At 43.0% G+C, this 16416-nt stretch overlaps 1 protein-coding gene across 1 annotated transcript; it reads right to left on the bottom strand.

Annotated features, from left to right (window-relative positions):
- Positions 1-1227: 1227 nt before the first annotated feature.
- Positions 1228-13531, bottom strand: MTHFD2 (methylenetetrahydrofolate dehydrogenase (NADP+ dependent) 2, methenyltetrahydrofolate cyclohydrolase; the record flags this gene model as incomplete). Its single annotated transcript, XM_080711504.1, has 8 exons — positions 1228-1391; positions 2847-2972; positions 3537-3629; positions 4845-4952; positions 6012-6164; positions 7013-7135; positions 8457-8641; positions 13431-13531. 8 exons carry the CDS (start codon positions 13529-13531, stop codon positions 1228-1230), a joined length of 1053 nt encoding a protein of 350 aa, XP_080567630.1.
- Between the last annotated feature and the right edge of the window lie 2885 nt (positions 13532-16416).

The raw sequence follows: 16416 nt of genomic DNA, 5'->3' as shown, positions 1-16416 counted from the left end.
TATTACAAATTAAGCTCCTGGCTTGGAACTATCTCTTTGAGATAGAAAAGGACTAGGCTGGTTTCTCCATGGCTCTTTAACCCAATTTTTTTTTTTTTAAGGCCATAGGTTGGGTACTACCAAATATAGAAATAACTCGATTATATCCAGTGAGAAAAATTAACTCTGGCTAGGTTAAAAATAAGACACACACAGTATTTCAGAAACTCATTCCACACCAGACAGATGTGTTTTATTTAAAAAACAAAACAAAAATCCCTTTAATCAGAAATTCAATTATTAACTCAAGCTCTTAAAAAAAAAAAAAAACTTTCAGAAAAGCCAATAGAGAAGCAGGCAGCTGCTGCTAATTCTTTGGTGGGAAAGTAAGTTGCTTACTTATACAAGCTGCCCTAATGATTATCAAGCCCAAATTTTGTATTTAAAAAAAAAAAAAAACAGATTTCAAGATATACCAAAGAAACCATACAGATACCAGACCGTTATCAATACAAAAGTTGAACAATGAGGTTTAAGGATATAGCAAAAGCCAAATATGGCGACACGCACGAATAACTTAAAAAATAAGCCTTTCAATCAGAGAAAACTAAAACGGAGAGAACTCACTGAAGTGTAAAATGAGGGCAAGAGCAGATGACCCAACCTGAACATCTCCCTAACAGCTGAGCCAGAAAACATCGCTACTGACATGGAGTCTTCCTTTTTCCCCAACCAATTCAGTTTTCTTCAGATAAGTTTGGTTTCTGATCAATATGTACAGAAATTAAGGTAACCCCCCCCATCAATAACCACCATTTCTTCCGCTTCCCCTAGTTCTGTCTAGCAACAGTTTTCCTTTGGTTTGACCAGTTGAACTCGAAAGGCTTGGAACCTACAGCGAGTATCAACTCATTGGAATAGCACTTGGGAAATGCGGTCTTAGAAAACACAAAATTTTTTTTAACAGAAGTGGCCTGACAAAGTATCCATTCTCAATGTGACAGCGTCTCCCAGGCTGATTACTAGAGGTTAATGGCTCCTCTCTGCGAGATCACAGGCCCCGGCGTGACACTGGAGTGCTCCTTCCCTGGTGAGGTACCGCACGGAGCCCTGTGTGCGCACCCCCACCCACTTAAGCTTTCAATAAATACAGAGCATCATTTTAAACCATTTCAGTAGAATAAATTAAGGACGCTGCCTTTCTCTTGGGCTGCTTTGTCACTGCGTTCTGGCGTGACAGACGCACAGTCAGTTGGTGGCCACACCAAGCTCCTTAGGCTTTGGTACTTCCCTGTCTTCGAGCCTCAGCACTTTCTTTGCAGCAATGATGGAATTCTTCATCAGCATCGCCACCGTCATGGGACCAACACCCCCAGGGACCGGAGTGATGTACCCGGCTTTCTTCTTGACTCCTACAGAGAAACCAGACGGGCTGCTTCAGTTACGTCAAATACATGTAAAGGCTTTAATATATCATAAAAGCAGCATGCAAAAAAAAAAAAAAAGCAAGCAAGCAATAATAATGCTCATTAAAAGAATCACATCCACATTACTTGAGTAAATGTTTTTGAACACACTAGTGAAATAATATGCACGTAATATGCAGCTGTTCCATATATATTCGCACATCTAATCACCTATAGTTTACCAGCCATACTTTCCCTCCATAGTAAATAAAAAGAAACACCTCAATAGGTTGGTCGTAGGGGATGTAATTCTAATAAGTATTAAGGCAACACTTAATCTGCCTACAACATAAAAAAAAAAAGTAAGTATAACTTGCCCAAAGCACTAAGCAAAGTACCTTTCTGGAAAGTGAAGTTAGATTGTGTGTGTGTGTGTGTGTGTGTGTGTGTGTTACTTGGGGGTGAAATCCAGGGGCTTTCTACCTCTGGGCTATACCCCCAGACCTATTTTATACTGTATTTGGAAACAGGGTCTAAGTTGCTGAGAGCCTCACTAAGTAGCTGAGGCTGGCTTCAAACCTGTGCGATCCTCCTGTCTCAGCCTCCCAGGCGCTGGGATCACAAGTATGCGCCACCACGCCTGGCTTAGATTTTGTTTTTTTAACCCAATCTTAAATAGGAAAATACCTAGACCTAGGTCTGACTGCTTTAACAGAAAAACAAAGCAACACATAAGATTATCAGCATAAAATTCAGATAAAAAGCTTAAGAGCTCAAAGAAAAATTTGACTAGTATTATTCCACAAATATAGGAAAATGGCTTTCTCCTGGACCATTTTAATATCCCCAGTCTGTGATCTCTGCCCTCAATGAAAATGATAAAATAGTAGCACTTTTTAGGGAAACTCAATGGTTTAGAAAAAACACTTTATTATATTTTCAGACTTGTTAAAAGTCATAAAAGTGTTTTAATTGTGATATTAATCTAGGAGAAAAATTCTGGAAAGTTTATTTATACCTTCCCTCCATAGGTTTATGACACAAATACCTAAAATAATTCTGGAATGGCTTTCATTTAAAAAAAGATTTCTCTCAGCTGAGTATGGTGGCCCATGCTTGTAATCCCAGTATTTGGAAGGTTGAGACAGGATTGCAGGTTTGCAGCCAGGCTAGTTACTTAGTGAGGCCCTCCATAACTTAAGACCCTGTTTGAAATATAAAGAATAAGAAATAGGGCTGGGAGTGTAGCTTGAAGGCAAAATGCCCCTGAGTTCAATCCCACAAAAAGAAAAATAAAATTAAAAAAAAAATAAAGATTTCTTTTGATTCTTATAAAAAGCATTAAATAGTATCACCCGAGTAATACAAGTTTAAAGGTTAAATAAAAACTAAAGAATGTCTAAATGTCCACAAAAGGTAGTATTTATTAATTGTATATTTTTTTTAAATTACATCATTCACCTTCAAAATCCACATCTCCAACCAACTTGGGTTTAGCAGTTACAGGATCCTGAATTCTGTTTATTCCCACATCAATGACTGCTGCTCCTTCCTTGATCATATCTGCGGTGATCAGATTTGGAATGCCTGGCAACAGAGACAGGAATGACCAACTTAGCGCTTTCTACAAAAAAAGATTCACCCAGCCGGGCGTGGTGGCGCACGCTTGTAATCCCCGCGCTTGGGAGGTGGAGACAGGAGGATCGCGCAGGTTCGAAGCCAGCCTCGTTGGCTTAAGAGACCCTGTTTCCAAATGAAAAATATAAAATAGGTCTGGGAGTGTAGCCCGGAGATAGAAGGGCTTCCAGGAACCCTAGTACTGCAAAAAAAAAAAAAAAAAAAAAAAAAAAAAAAAAATTCACCCGTCAGACTCTTGTCTTTCAATTTCCAGAGACCTGAAAGAACTATTTCACACGCTTTATAAAAACCAGGTAAAGATAATAACCAGGAACCACTGCCATTTCATAGAGTAAGGAGAGTATTTTAGTAGAATACCAGAAACCAGGCCTCCAGCCACAGGGCTGCACATGTGGGCAGCTCAGGCTCATTACTAGGGAACGATGAATGGCAGGTGGGCAGGTGCGTCTAAGGTAAGAGAACAGCCTCACTCTTCTCAAGAGAAGTCCTTCCGCCCCTGCCTCCAGTTCTTACCTGCAGCAGATACTACAATATCTGCAAGAATTGTGTGCTTCTTCAGCTGCTCTTTGGGAGTATAGCGGTGAGATATCGTAACAGTGGCATCACCTAAGAGCAAAAGTAGATGTCTTGATTTCCAAAGCAAAGCTGGGATTGGGTTAAGTCTCAACTAGTCATTGCAAAAACTCAGCATCTCTGAAAAAGAACTGACTTAGCAGGGCATGGTGGTGCACACCTGTAAGCCCAATCCTAGGGAGGCTGAGACAGGGGGACTGAAGGTTTGAAGTCAATCTTAGTAACTCAGATTCTGTTTAAAAATAAAAATGAAAAAGGGACTGGGGTTTAGATCAAAGGTAGAATGTCAGCCAGGCGTGGTGCCGCACGCTTGTAATCCCAGCATTCGGGAGGCTGAGACTGGAGGATCTTGGTTCAAGGACAGCCTCAGCTACTTAGTGAGGCCCTTTGCAACTCAGTGAGACCAGTTTCAAAGAATAAAAAATAGGGCTGGGGGTGTAGCTCAGAGGTGGAATGCCCCTGGGTTTCATCCTCAGTACTGGGGAGAAAAAAAAATGTAGATTGTCCCTGGGGTCAGTACCCAGTACAAAAAAGAAAACTGACTTAACGTTTTTGTCCTATTTCCTGTACCGCTAATTGTCACTCCTTAAAATGAATACTCATTGTAACTTTTACACATCCGTCCTAGCCCTGCCTTTCAGAGTCATATATAATTAACTTTCTTCCTTATTCACAGCCTCTGAAGAATTTGAACTTTTCTAAGCAAAGTATCACTACAATTACTCAAGGCTTTTTTTTTAAAGTATGACAAAAGATATCTGAAAATAGAAGTTTTGCTATTATTTCTGACATAATAACATCAGATCATTCTTACAATAGTAACATGTGATAAGCGATTTATGAGGCTTTTACTTAGATGGATAAACAAAACTTGACATGACACACTGTAGTTATATCAGTTCAGCCCTTTGCTATGGTCCAAGCTTTTTTTCTACCACATAACACAGGACACTATGAATAAGAACTGTCTTAGCTACAACTAGCAAAGCCATAACTGAACACTCCTAACTGGCTACACCTTGCTTTACTCAAAACTCAAGTTTCTGAGGTTAAATGCAGAATAAATGAATTGAAACTCTTTTAAGACACTGAGTACAGCTTCTGTACAAAGGCTACTCTCTGAGTAACTGTAAACAGAATTTCGACAAATAGAAAGCACAACAAAGTTAGTACTTTCTCACATCCACCTGATGGCCTCTGAAGGTCACAAGGGAGAGGATAAGGCTGCTCCAAAAGCAATTTCCTTACCTCCAGGCCGTTCGTGCGCCCCGTCTGTGTGTAGCAACATCGCAATGGGCATGCCAACATTTTTCGACCTTCCAGCCACAACCACGTTCTTCCCCAGGGTTGGAATACCTATGTAAAAATAGTTTTTGCATTGAAAGTAGTGCCGGTCCGTCTATGAATGTGTACCAGGGGAAGCCAAATGACCTAGGGCATGAATCCAATTTGTTTTTCTTTCCTTGGTGGTACTAGGGATTGAACCCAGGAATGATATACCTAGGAATGATATACATCTGAGCTAAACCTTCATCCCCGATTTCTTTTTTTTTTTTTTAATATCTTGAAACAAGTTCTCATAAAGTTGCAGAGGGCCTGCAGTCCTCCTGTCTCAGCCTCCCAGGGGCTGGGATTACAGGCCTGTACCACCACGCCCAGCATGAATGCAGTTTTGATAGTGAGGGAAGACACTAAGTCACTAGGCTTTTTACTTCATCAGTGAATCTGAGCCATCACTTGCTATACATAGAAGAGGCTAAAAGAAAACAGGAGAGAGCTCCCTGTAAACTACCCAATATCTTATGAATGTGCATGATCACCATTAGGAAATCTTCAGTCTCCTTTCTGAGGCTTCTGAATGAAAGACTAAAAACTGTCCTGGACAAATGTGAAGAGAAGTAGCTCTGTGAAGCAGAAGTAGTGGGTAGACACCGGGGTCCCACTCTTCGGTACTTTAGGAACTTTTGCCATTTGCAAGACCCTGTTTTTTTTTTGTTTTTTTTTTTTGGTGGTACTGGGGTTCCTGGAAACCCTTCTACCTCCGGGCTACACTCCCAGACCTATTTTATACTTTTATTTGGAAACAGGGTCTCTTAAGCCAGCGCGGCTGGCTTTGAGCCTGCGCGATCCTCCTGTCTCCGCCTCCCAAGCGCGGGGATTACAAACGTGCGCCACCACGCCCAGCAGAGTACCCTTATTCTAAAATACTTGGGCCAGAAGTATTCAGATTTGTTTTTCAGATTTTAGAACATTTGTATGGTCTCCACCAGTTGAGCATTTCTAATCCAAAAACTGAAAATGCTCAAAAAATGTTTATACCCCAGAATATTTTGGATTTCAGGTTTTGGGATGACAGCAGTTCATCCGTACTCTTTTTGTCATGCTGATTCACATATAATTCTAGGATATACCCACCAGTTCGCTTAATTATTTCCCACACCCCCCATGGGGTGGCTGGTAACATGGAGTACTGATCCAGGCACATTCGCCCCACATTAATGACGTGAAAGCCGTCAACATCCTTGTCTGGAGAAACGGCGTTGCAGATCTTCCTCTCATCAATGTGCTCTGAAAGAAATTAGAGCAGTGGCCTCACATCACGATCATGCAGTTAGGGCTGCTTGATTCCAGCTTTGCACGGTTTGACGTGCAAATCCACTCGCCTTCTGACTAGCTCCCACGACACAGGTCATCCGAGCAGAAAGCCAAATGCCAGTATCAAAGCCAACATCCTTTTCATTTTCTTTTTTCTGTGATACAGGGGATTGAACCCAGGGTGCTCTGCCTCTGATCTACACTCCCACCCCCACCCCTTTTTTTCATTATTTTAAAACAGGGTCTTGGCCGGGCGTGGTGGCGCACGCTTGTAATCCCCGCGCTTGGGAGGCAGAGACAGGAGGATCGCGCAGGTTCGAAGCCAGCCGCGCGCGCTGGCTTAGGAGACCCTGTTTCCAAATAAAAATGTAAAAATAGGTCTGGGAGTGTAGCCCAGAAGTAGAAGGGCTTCCAGGAACCCCAGTACCACCAAAAAAATAAAATAAAATAAAATAAAATAAAAAATAAAACAGGGTCTTGCTGGGCTGCTGAGAGTCTCATTAAGATGCTGAGGCTGGTCTCGAACCTGCGATCCTCACATCTCAGCCTGCCAAGTACTGGGATTAACAGGCATGCCCCACCATGTTCAACTACGTCCTTTTTTCTACTGCGTCCCTCCACTGTCTTTTGTACTAAGATCTCAATATCAAGACAAGTGGCAATCAGCATTTTGAGTAGGTCTGTCTCATTTCTAATGAAATATTCACTCATGTGAGTTTATCTCACCTTTCAGTCACATCCACATGAAGGGCTGGGTGTATCAAGTTACCAAGTCTGTCTGTGGCTCAGGAATCATTCTGACGGGTGGAGACAAAACTCACCTGGGAGAGGCAGCTGAACAAGGAGGCCATCTACTTGCTCATCGTTATTTAGTTTATTGATTAAATTCAATAGCTCTTCCTCTGAAATGGAAGCTGGTTTCACAATCGTCTCACTGTTGATTCCTATTATCAGAAAATGAGGAAGATAGAAATCATGTTGGAGCACTTAGCACCGCTGTGTTACCAGCCATGCCCTGCTGCCACAAGTTTTGTTTGGGGGAACTGGGAATTGAACCCAGGGGCATTCTACCTCCAAGCTGATTTGATTCCCCCAGCCCGTTATTTATTTATTTTATTTTGAAACAGGATCTTGCTAAGTTTCTGAATACCCGCTAAATTGCAGGGGCTGTCCTCAAACCTGCAATCCTCCTGTCTCAACCTTCCAAATCCTGGGATTACAGGTATGCGCCAACATGCCCAACTAACAAGGGTTTTGCTGAGTTTGTTTTTTAGTCACTGCACCCACCCTGGTAGTTGAAAAACTGAAGTGGTTCACAAGGAACCTAAGAAACTAACTTCATATATATGAAGTGTAAGTATATATATTCTTGAGAAGACTTGACACTTTTCATACATTACCCTCTGCAATCCTGATTAACGTTTTTACAGACAAGAATCCTGAGGCTCTGACAGATAGAAACAATATTTCTCACTGTAACATCCACGTTCTTTTCTGCTGCACCATGCTATCTCCCAATGACTTTTAAAAAGTCATGGCTTGCAACCTTTTAGGAGATTTAAAGGTTTTCGGTTAAAAAAGCAGAAAGCCTCAGTCCTCAGTGATTAAGAACAGAGTATAAGAAGGGCTCAAGGACCAGTAACTCCACCAGCCACACCAAAAGGGAAGGTCACTGGCGCTCAGACCACTGATGGTGGGCAGAGGCGCATCCACGCCCACTTGCCTCTTGTCAGCAATCACACAGCAATCTGTGGTACCTGAGCTCTACAAACCCCCATCACTCAGATCCAAACCACTTCTAGCCACATGATTAGCTTTGGCGCCAGTGAAGAAACCCAAAGCCATTTTCCAGAATTTCTGAATCATTTCCTTCAAATTTGACTGTTCCACCACGTCACTAAGGTCCCTGATAGCCTATTGCTCAACCTTTCCCCTAATATCCTTCTGCTTTAAACTGCAAACACCCAAATCAGAGACAGAAAATGTAAAATATGTCAAGGTCACCCGTGGAATGTTAAGCCTCCCAGCAGAATTTAGCTTATATTCCAGAAGACACCAAGAACGCCAATCAGGTTCCTCCTGTCCTGGTCTATAAGCCTCCCTAGTAGACAGGACCGAATTCCTTTATGACAAAGTTTTGGATACAATTCTGTTAGTATCCTCCATTTGGGTTTTCTAATCAGAAAAAGGAATCCTAAACTACCATAGAGTTTGCCTCAGCTAACCCTCAGGTGAACAGCGGCGGGGTCCTACGGCGATACATACCCACTTCCGCAGCCGCCTTGGTTTTGTTGAGGACGTAGGAGTGACTTGCAGGATTCTCGCCAACCAGAACCACGCTCAGGTGGGGCCGCTTGTTGCCCAAGGCCACCCACTCTTCCACCTCCTGCCGCACTTCCTGCTTGATCTGCTTGGCCAGCTTCCTTCCAGAAATGACCACGGCTTCATTTCTGCAGAAGGCAAGAGTCGCACAACCAAATGGCTTGGATTTCTGCCAAAAGCAAAGCTCAGAAACTACAAAAAGTTGCCATTTAAACGCCAAAAACATAATGCTTAGATTAAAATACATAGTATCAGCTGGGCCTGGTGGTGCATGCCTATGATCCCAGTATTGGGAAGCTAAGATAGGAGGATTTGGGGTTCAAGGTCAACCTCAGCAACTTAGTGAGTTAGTAGAGTGCCTCTGGGTTCAATTCCAATATAAAAAAAATAATAAATGAAATGAATATGGTGCCTAATCTGAGGGACAAATGAAATCTGGACAGATCTAAAGTGGCAAATTTATGTCCAGCTACATATTTGAGCAGATAAAAGTTGACTAAAATGGTTAATTTGAAGCTCTGGGAATTTAAGTGACTGACAGTTAGTACTTGGCCAGGTAGGGTCTCATACCAGAGTCTATGGTGCCTCCTGATCATTGCCCAAAGTTTTCATTGTTTCAGTGTGCATTTATACTATAACCTTGAACAGTTTTCCCTAAGTGCTGACACAACATTCCTGATCTGTACTAGTATCTGAATACCCACCTTCAGCCAGAAATACATTCTCAACCCTGAAAAACTACAAAGACCACAAGAAAAGAGCTTAAGCCGGGCAAGGTAGAGCACGCCTGAAATCCCAGTCCGCGGGGGGCTGGGACAGGAGGATCCCAGGTTTGTGGCCAGCCTCAGCAAACTAGTGAGGCCCTCTGCAACTTAGTGAGACCTGGTTTCAATTTTTTTTTTTTTTTTTTTTAGTGGTACTGGGGGTGGAACCCACAGGCTTTCTACCTCCGGGCTATACTCCCAGACCTTTTTTATATTTTATTTGGAAACAGGGTCTCACTAGGTTGCTGAGAGCCTCACTAAGTAGCTGAGGCTGGCTTTGAACCTGTGCGATCCTCCTGTCTCAGCCTCCCAAGCGCGGGGATTACAAGCGTGCGCCACCACGCCCGGCTCTGGTTTCAAAATTTAAAAAATAGGGCTGGAGGTGTAGCTCAGAAGTAGAATGCCCCTGGGTTCAATTCCTAGTACTATAAAAAAAAAGAAAAGAGAGAGAGAGAGAGAAAGCTTGGAACAGTCATTTGAATTGAATGAAATACATGTATGTACCTCATTCAATATATACATATATCATACATATCTACATATATAAGACATACATATATGTTCAATCTAACTCTATCCCCTTGGTTATATATACATATATATCCTTAACACATAATGGATATATTTATACATACTCATAAGAAATTTTATCTCCAATAAGAAGGACTTAGCTTGCACTTCATAGAAAAGTTTCTTTTGAAAGCAGTAAACTTAGAGAAAATGGTACCAGCCCAGTTGGACTAAAAATGATATACTAGAGTTAAGGACACCGGGTTCTGGAAGAAGCCAGTGTTCCAAGTCCCAATCTTTGCTTCCAAAGGCAGGTTCTGGGTGTTATGCCAAGTTGCTTTAAAAAAAAAAAAAAAAAAAAAAAAAAAAAGGAAGAAGTCAAAGAGTAAGGCAAACTAAAAACAAAGCCACAGGCACAATGATATAACTGCATCTTTCATGATGTGACTGTATTTTAGGCCTCCTCTGCTTCCCACAACCCTGCAAAGTATGAAACATATTAACTAACCTCCTATTATCTCTCCTGCCCAGAGGCAGAAAAAGTCATTGCTACCCCCAAATAAACAGGGAAATGAGGAGACTCAGCTCAGTCCCACAGGAATCTAAGAATTCTACCAGCTAGCAATTTTTGGGGGGTGGGAGGGTTAGGGATTGAACCCAGGGGCATTCTAAGTACTGGGCCTTCCAAGTGCTGGGATTACAGGTGTACTCCATGCCTGGTTAGCTAACACTTATTTAAAAATTCAATGCTTTCACAGATATACTTAGGAATTTTTTTCATTAAAATAGTGAGTCAAAGCCGGGCATGATGGCGCACGCTTGTAATCCCAACATTGGGAGGCTGAGACTGGAGGATCGTTGTTCGCAGACAGCCTCAGCTACTTAGTGAGGCTTTCTACAACATAGTGAGACCCTATTTCAAAATAAAAAATAAAAAATAGGGTACAGAGAAAAAAAAGAATAAAAAAAATTGGGTAAGGGGTGTAGCTCGGAGGTCAAATGCCCCTAGGTTCCATCCCCAGACCCGCAAAAAAAAAAAAAAAAAAGTTAGTCAAAGCCAGGTGTGGTGGAGCACTCTTGTAATCCCAGCATTCAGAAGGCTGAGACCAGAGGATGGCGGTTCTCAAACAGCCTCGGCTACTTAGTGAGGCCCTTCCAGGCTCAGTGAGAACCTGTTTCAAAAATAAAAATAAATTAAAGGTACTGGGTTCCATCCCCAGTACTGCAAAAGCAAAACAAAACAAAAAAATAGTGAGTCAATGGGTTAAAAAAAAAAAAAAAAAGCCAAGTGGTCTGTTCCAATAAAATTTGAAACTGAAATCCAAGTCCGGAGCATCTACACTTTCCCTCTTAACTAATAGTTTACTCTTTTTCCATTAAAAATTAGTACCAGCGCCATCTTCCAATTCGCAACGGAGTTACTTTGGGAAGAGTTCTGTAATCTACTAACATAACCAGTAGTGAGTGATGAAAGACACAAAGGGGAAATGGAACTAATATCTACTAAACAGTAGGTCTTCTGCTAAGACTTTTACAGACTTGGCTCACAGTTACTCTGGGGCTATTATAAAACAGAAAAGTAGAAACAAGATTCAAATGCGGAAATCTGCCTCCAAAGCCCATGTACCCCTCCACCTCACCATCTCCTAAGATAACACTACTCTCTCTAGCCATGAAGTTTATATTTAGGAAACCCTTGAACAGCAAAGTATAGCATTTTCTTTCTTTCTTTCTTTCTTTCTTTCTTTCTTTCTTTCTTTCTTTTTTTTTTTTTTTGGTGGTACTAGGGGTGGAACCCAGGGGCTTTCTACAGCCAGGATACACTCCCAGACCTATTTTTGATATTTTATTTGGAAACAGGGTCTCACTAAGTTGCTGAGAGCCTCACTAAGTAGCTGAGGCTGGCTTCGAACCTGTGCGAGCCTCCTGTCTCAGCCTCCCAAGCGCGGGGATTACAAGCATGTGCCACCACGCCCGGCTTCAAAGTATAAGCATTTTAAATACCAAATGTGTGGTATAAATACATATTGTCTTCAAAGACGTGGAACTTACCTGTACATTTGGAAAGGCAAGTTAAAGGAGACTATTTGTTATTAGAGTGTAAGCAAACTGGTCTAGATCTTTGTTTTTTATGGTGCCAGGGATTGAACCCAGGAGCACTGAGCTACTACATCTCCAGCACTTTAAAAATATATATATTACTTTTATTTTGAAACAGGGTCTCACTAAATTGCACGTGTTGGTCTTGAACTTGAAATCCTAGTATCTCTGGGATTACAGGCACCTGGCTTGGTCTAGATCTTAGGTGATGAACTGAAGAGTCGTTATTAAATATCTTTTCAATTAGAAAAGCCGAAAAAGTTCTAGCCCACGGGCACAGGTGGCCAACACTCAGGAAGGAGGGAAGGGGGGACACAGTAATAAAGATGAGGCTGGACAAGCAGATCAGGGTCGGACCAGTAAGTCTTTTATATGCTCCTTCAAAGCCTCGGGGATACGCATTCTGTACTCCGCATCTGTGCCGCAACTTGAAGTACCTTGGAAATGTCTTTAAAAGTATTTTTACACTGAGTGGAAATTACACATCTGTCCTGCCCCTTGACAGGAGCATGAGTCCCACTAAGAATAGTTCTTGTCTCTTTTACCTTTGCATAGCCTTGTAGTGTCTGGAACACTGTGCATGTCTGCAGGGGTGGGGGTTGCTTTTAAAGGTACAGGAATCTTAACAATGCAAATGCGCTAAAGAATGCCGGGAAAGAGGATGCAGAAAAATAGGAAGAGAAATGACAGCCAAACCCAATGACTCTTCGACCTAGAATTAGGATTGGGAGTCTGAGATCCAGAAAGTTAAAAAAAAAAAAAAAAAAAAAAACCAACTGCCTCTCTAAGGGAAATGCAAACAGGGTCTTCCCTAGTATTCCTTTCGCCAATTTTTATTGTGGGAAAAAAAAATCACATAATATGGAGTTTACCACCTTGACTACTTTTAAGCATACAGCCCATATGGTATTAAATACCTTAACCATCACCGCTATCCATCTCCATAACTCATCTTGAAAAACTGAAACTCTATCCACGAAACAGTAGCTCCCCCATTCCTCTCTCCTGCCCCCTCACCCCGGTTATTTATCACCTCGAGTTACCGGTGTTGGCACTGGCCAGCGTGGGGTGGGCTGCGGTCAAAGTCCTGAGGACCACAACACATTCATTCATCGCAGGGAAGGGGCGTAGCTGCGCGGGCGAGCCACACCCACCTCCCGGAGGAGGAGGGAAGTGCGGGTACCCCTCTAGCAAGCGGGCTCCAGGATTTCATCAGACTGCACCAACCCTGCCCGCCGCTAGGGTCCCGCGAAGGGACCGCTCGGCGAAGGCTGCTTTTTCAGAACCCTTCCTGGGGCTGGCCGAAGGGTCCTCCCCCTTCCCCGAGACAATCGGGGCAGTAGGTTCTGACCCTTAACCTTCGTAGGTTTCCACGTAAATCGGGGCGCCCAGAGCCACGCTGCCCTGCCACATCCCTCTAGGCAGCCGCCACCACCGGAAAGATGCTCGGGAAGGGCGTCCCTGGCACCCTTCCGGAGCCCGGGCGGCCGCCGTCCTCCTCGCGCCCGCTTTGCCCCGCTGACTCGTTCCCCGACTCACTTACCGAACTGCGGCGAGGTGGAAAGGACGATGGCGGAGGTGGCAGCCGCGCGTCGGCCGGAGCAGCCGGGTGGCCAACGTGGAAGCGAGTGAAGTTACCGCCATCGCCCGCGCTGGGAGAGAAACGCGCGCGCCGACCGCGCGGTTATACCAGCGCCGGCGGCAGGCCCCGCCTCCCGACGACGCCCATTGGTCCCTGCCCCACTCCGCCGGCTGTCTGTTGGGCCTGCTGGAGATGAGAGAACCAATCGGTTGTCTTCATTAAACGCAAGCGAAGTTCAGTAAAGCCTTGCCTATGATTGGAGCAAGAAGAGGCAGCTGCGAGGCTCTAGAAGGCCTTTACTCCTTGGTAGCACGTCCTGATTGGTTGAGGAAGTCAAGCCCTTGCCGGACGCAGCTGAGGTCACCCCAGCAGGGGTCCACAGGAGCTCCAGTTAATTCATTCATTGAAAATTTGGCACCTACTGCGTGCCAGGCACTGTTAGGCACCCTATAGTGAGCATAAAAAGACCGGCAGGTGGCAGGCGTCTGTAATCCTCTTTCTTGGGAAACTGAGACAGGAGGATCTCAGGTTGGAGGACAGCTTCAGCAAGTAGTGAGAGTCCTCAACAGAGAGAGACCCTGTTTCACAATTTTAAGAAGTTGGGCGTGGTGGTGCACGCTTGTAATCCCAGTACTTGGGAGGCTGAGACAGGAGGAACACAGGTTCACGGCCAGCCTCAGCTACTTGGGGAAGCCCTCTGAAACTTAGTGAGACCCTGTTTCAAAATAAAGAATAAAACACAGGGCTGGTAGAATGCCCCTAGATTCACTCCCCAGTCCAAAAAAAAAAAAAAAAAAAAAAAGCCTCAGCTACTTAGTTAAGTTCTCCTCAACTGAATGAGACCCTGTTTCCAAATAAGAAATAAAATCAGGCTGGAGGGGGGTGATGTAGCCTAGAAGTAGAATGCCTCTGGGTCCTCAGTACCAACAAAAAACAAAAGAGAGAGAGAGAGAGAGAGAGAGAGAGAGAGAGAGAGAGAGAGAGAGAGAGAGAGAGAGAGAGAGAGGAAGTAAAAAAAAAAAAAAACAGGGCTGGAAATGTAGCTCGGAGGTAGAATGCTCCTGGGTTCAATCCTCAGCACTACAAAAATAAAATAAAAAAATAAAATAAAATAAAATAAAAAGATGTAGACTATCAATGAGGAGAAACAGACATGGTGGTACATATCTGAAATCTCAATAATTGGAAGGCTGAGAGAGGATTGCAGGTTCAAAGCTAGCCTCAGCAACTTAGTAAGATCCTGTTTTAAAAAACAAAATAAAATGGGGCTTGGTTGTAACTTGGAGGTAGAACACTCCTGAGTTCAAGCCCCCATCTTAATCTAATCACGGGGGAATATCAGACAAGCTCAAATTGAAAGACACTGTACAAGATAAACTGCTAACTGAGGGGCTGGGAGAAGAGAAGAGGGAAACTCTCTAAAGCACATGATGTACTTAAATAAACATATCAAAGTCAATCACTGAGCCAAGCATGGGAAGGAGGGGTGGGGAGGAATTGGGGTGGGGATCGAGTAAGGGCTAATTGGGTGATGTGTGCATGTATGTCTACACAAGTCTGTATGACTACAATGCACCAATTTTAAAAATTAATTAATTAGTTAATTTTTAAAAAAGATAAACTGCTTGTACTCTTTGAAAATCCCAAGACCATGAAAGAGAATGAAGATTTGATCTAAGTTTAGTTGTTTTTTGCACTGTGTGTGTGTGTGTGTGTGTGTGTGTGTGTTTAGTGGTACTGGGGATTGAACCCAGGGGTATTGTACTTCTGAGCTACATCCCCAGTCCATTTTATTTTATTGCTTTTTTAAACAGTATGTCACTAGGTTGCTGAGTCTTGCTATATTACAGAGACTGTCCTTGAACCTGCTATCCTCCTGTCTCAGCCTCTCAAATACTGGGATTACCCACATGTGCCAACAAGCCTGCAGTTTAATTTTGAAGACTAAATACAAAGCATGATTCTGGATTGTACTATGCCCCCTCCCCAATTTTTTGTCTTTTTTTCTTTTGCTATAAATAACATTATAGGACAATTGAAAAAATATTAATAAAAGCTTGTAATTAGCTGTGAGAATTGCATCCATTTCCTGATTTAGTTAATCATACTGTGGGTGTAAGAGAACATACACTACTTGCTTTTAGAGATAAAGGGACATCATGTCTGAAACACAATTTCAAATGGTTCAGAAGAAAAAAAAAGATACATAAGTATTAGTTAAGGATACCAAAACAAAATAACACACACGGGATGGCTTAAACAACAGAAATTCATTTTCTCACAGTTCTGGTCTAGAATAGAAGTATAATACCAAAGTGCCGCAGGCTTGGTTGCTCCTGAGGCTTCTGTGCTTGGCTTGTAGTCAGCGGTGGCTGCTCGAGGTGGAGGCTTTTTCTCTGCGCGCATGCATTTCCCCCCTCCCCCTCCTTCTCCCTCCCCCCCTGCGTATGGGTGTGTGTTTATTTATTTATTTATTTTAATATGCTACAGATTGAATCCAGGGGCATTCTCCTACACCTCCAGCCCTTTTTAGTATTTTTTTGTTTTAAAATAGGTTCTCTAGGTTGCTGAGAGCCTTGATACGTTGCTGAGGCTGTCCTTGACCCTATGATCCTCCTGTCTTAGCCTCCCAAGTACTAAGATTACAGGTGCGCACCATCATGCTCAGCTTTAATTTCCTCTTCTTATATATAAGGATCTTAGTCAGACTATATGAGAGCCCACCCTGATGGCTTCATTTTAAAGATTGTTTTAAGGCCTCATTTCCACATGACATTTATACTCTAAAGTTGGGGTTCAATGCTGAATTTTGGTGGGGACTAAATTCAGTTCACAACACCATAAATACATGAGGAGAAACTGATCAAGCAAATGGTAAATATAAGATGGTAGCAGTTGGGGAATCTGAAAGTACACAAGTATTTTTTGAGCTTTTTCTGCCACCTTT

Source organism: Muscardinus avellanarius (assembly GCF_963383645.1).
Source record: "Muscardinus avellanarius genome assembly, chromosome: 15".
In the NCBI taxonomy this organism is placed as follows: Eukaryota; Metazoa; Chordata; class Mammalia; order Rodentia; family Gliridae; genus Muscardinus; species Muscardinus avellanarius.
This window is presented reverse-complemented; position numbering and strand designations above follow the sequence as displayed.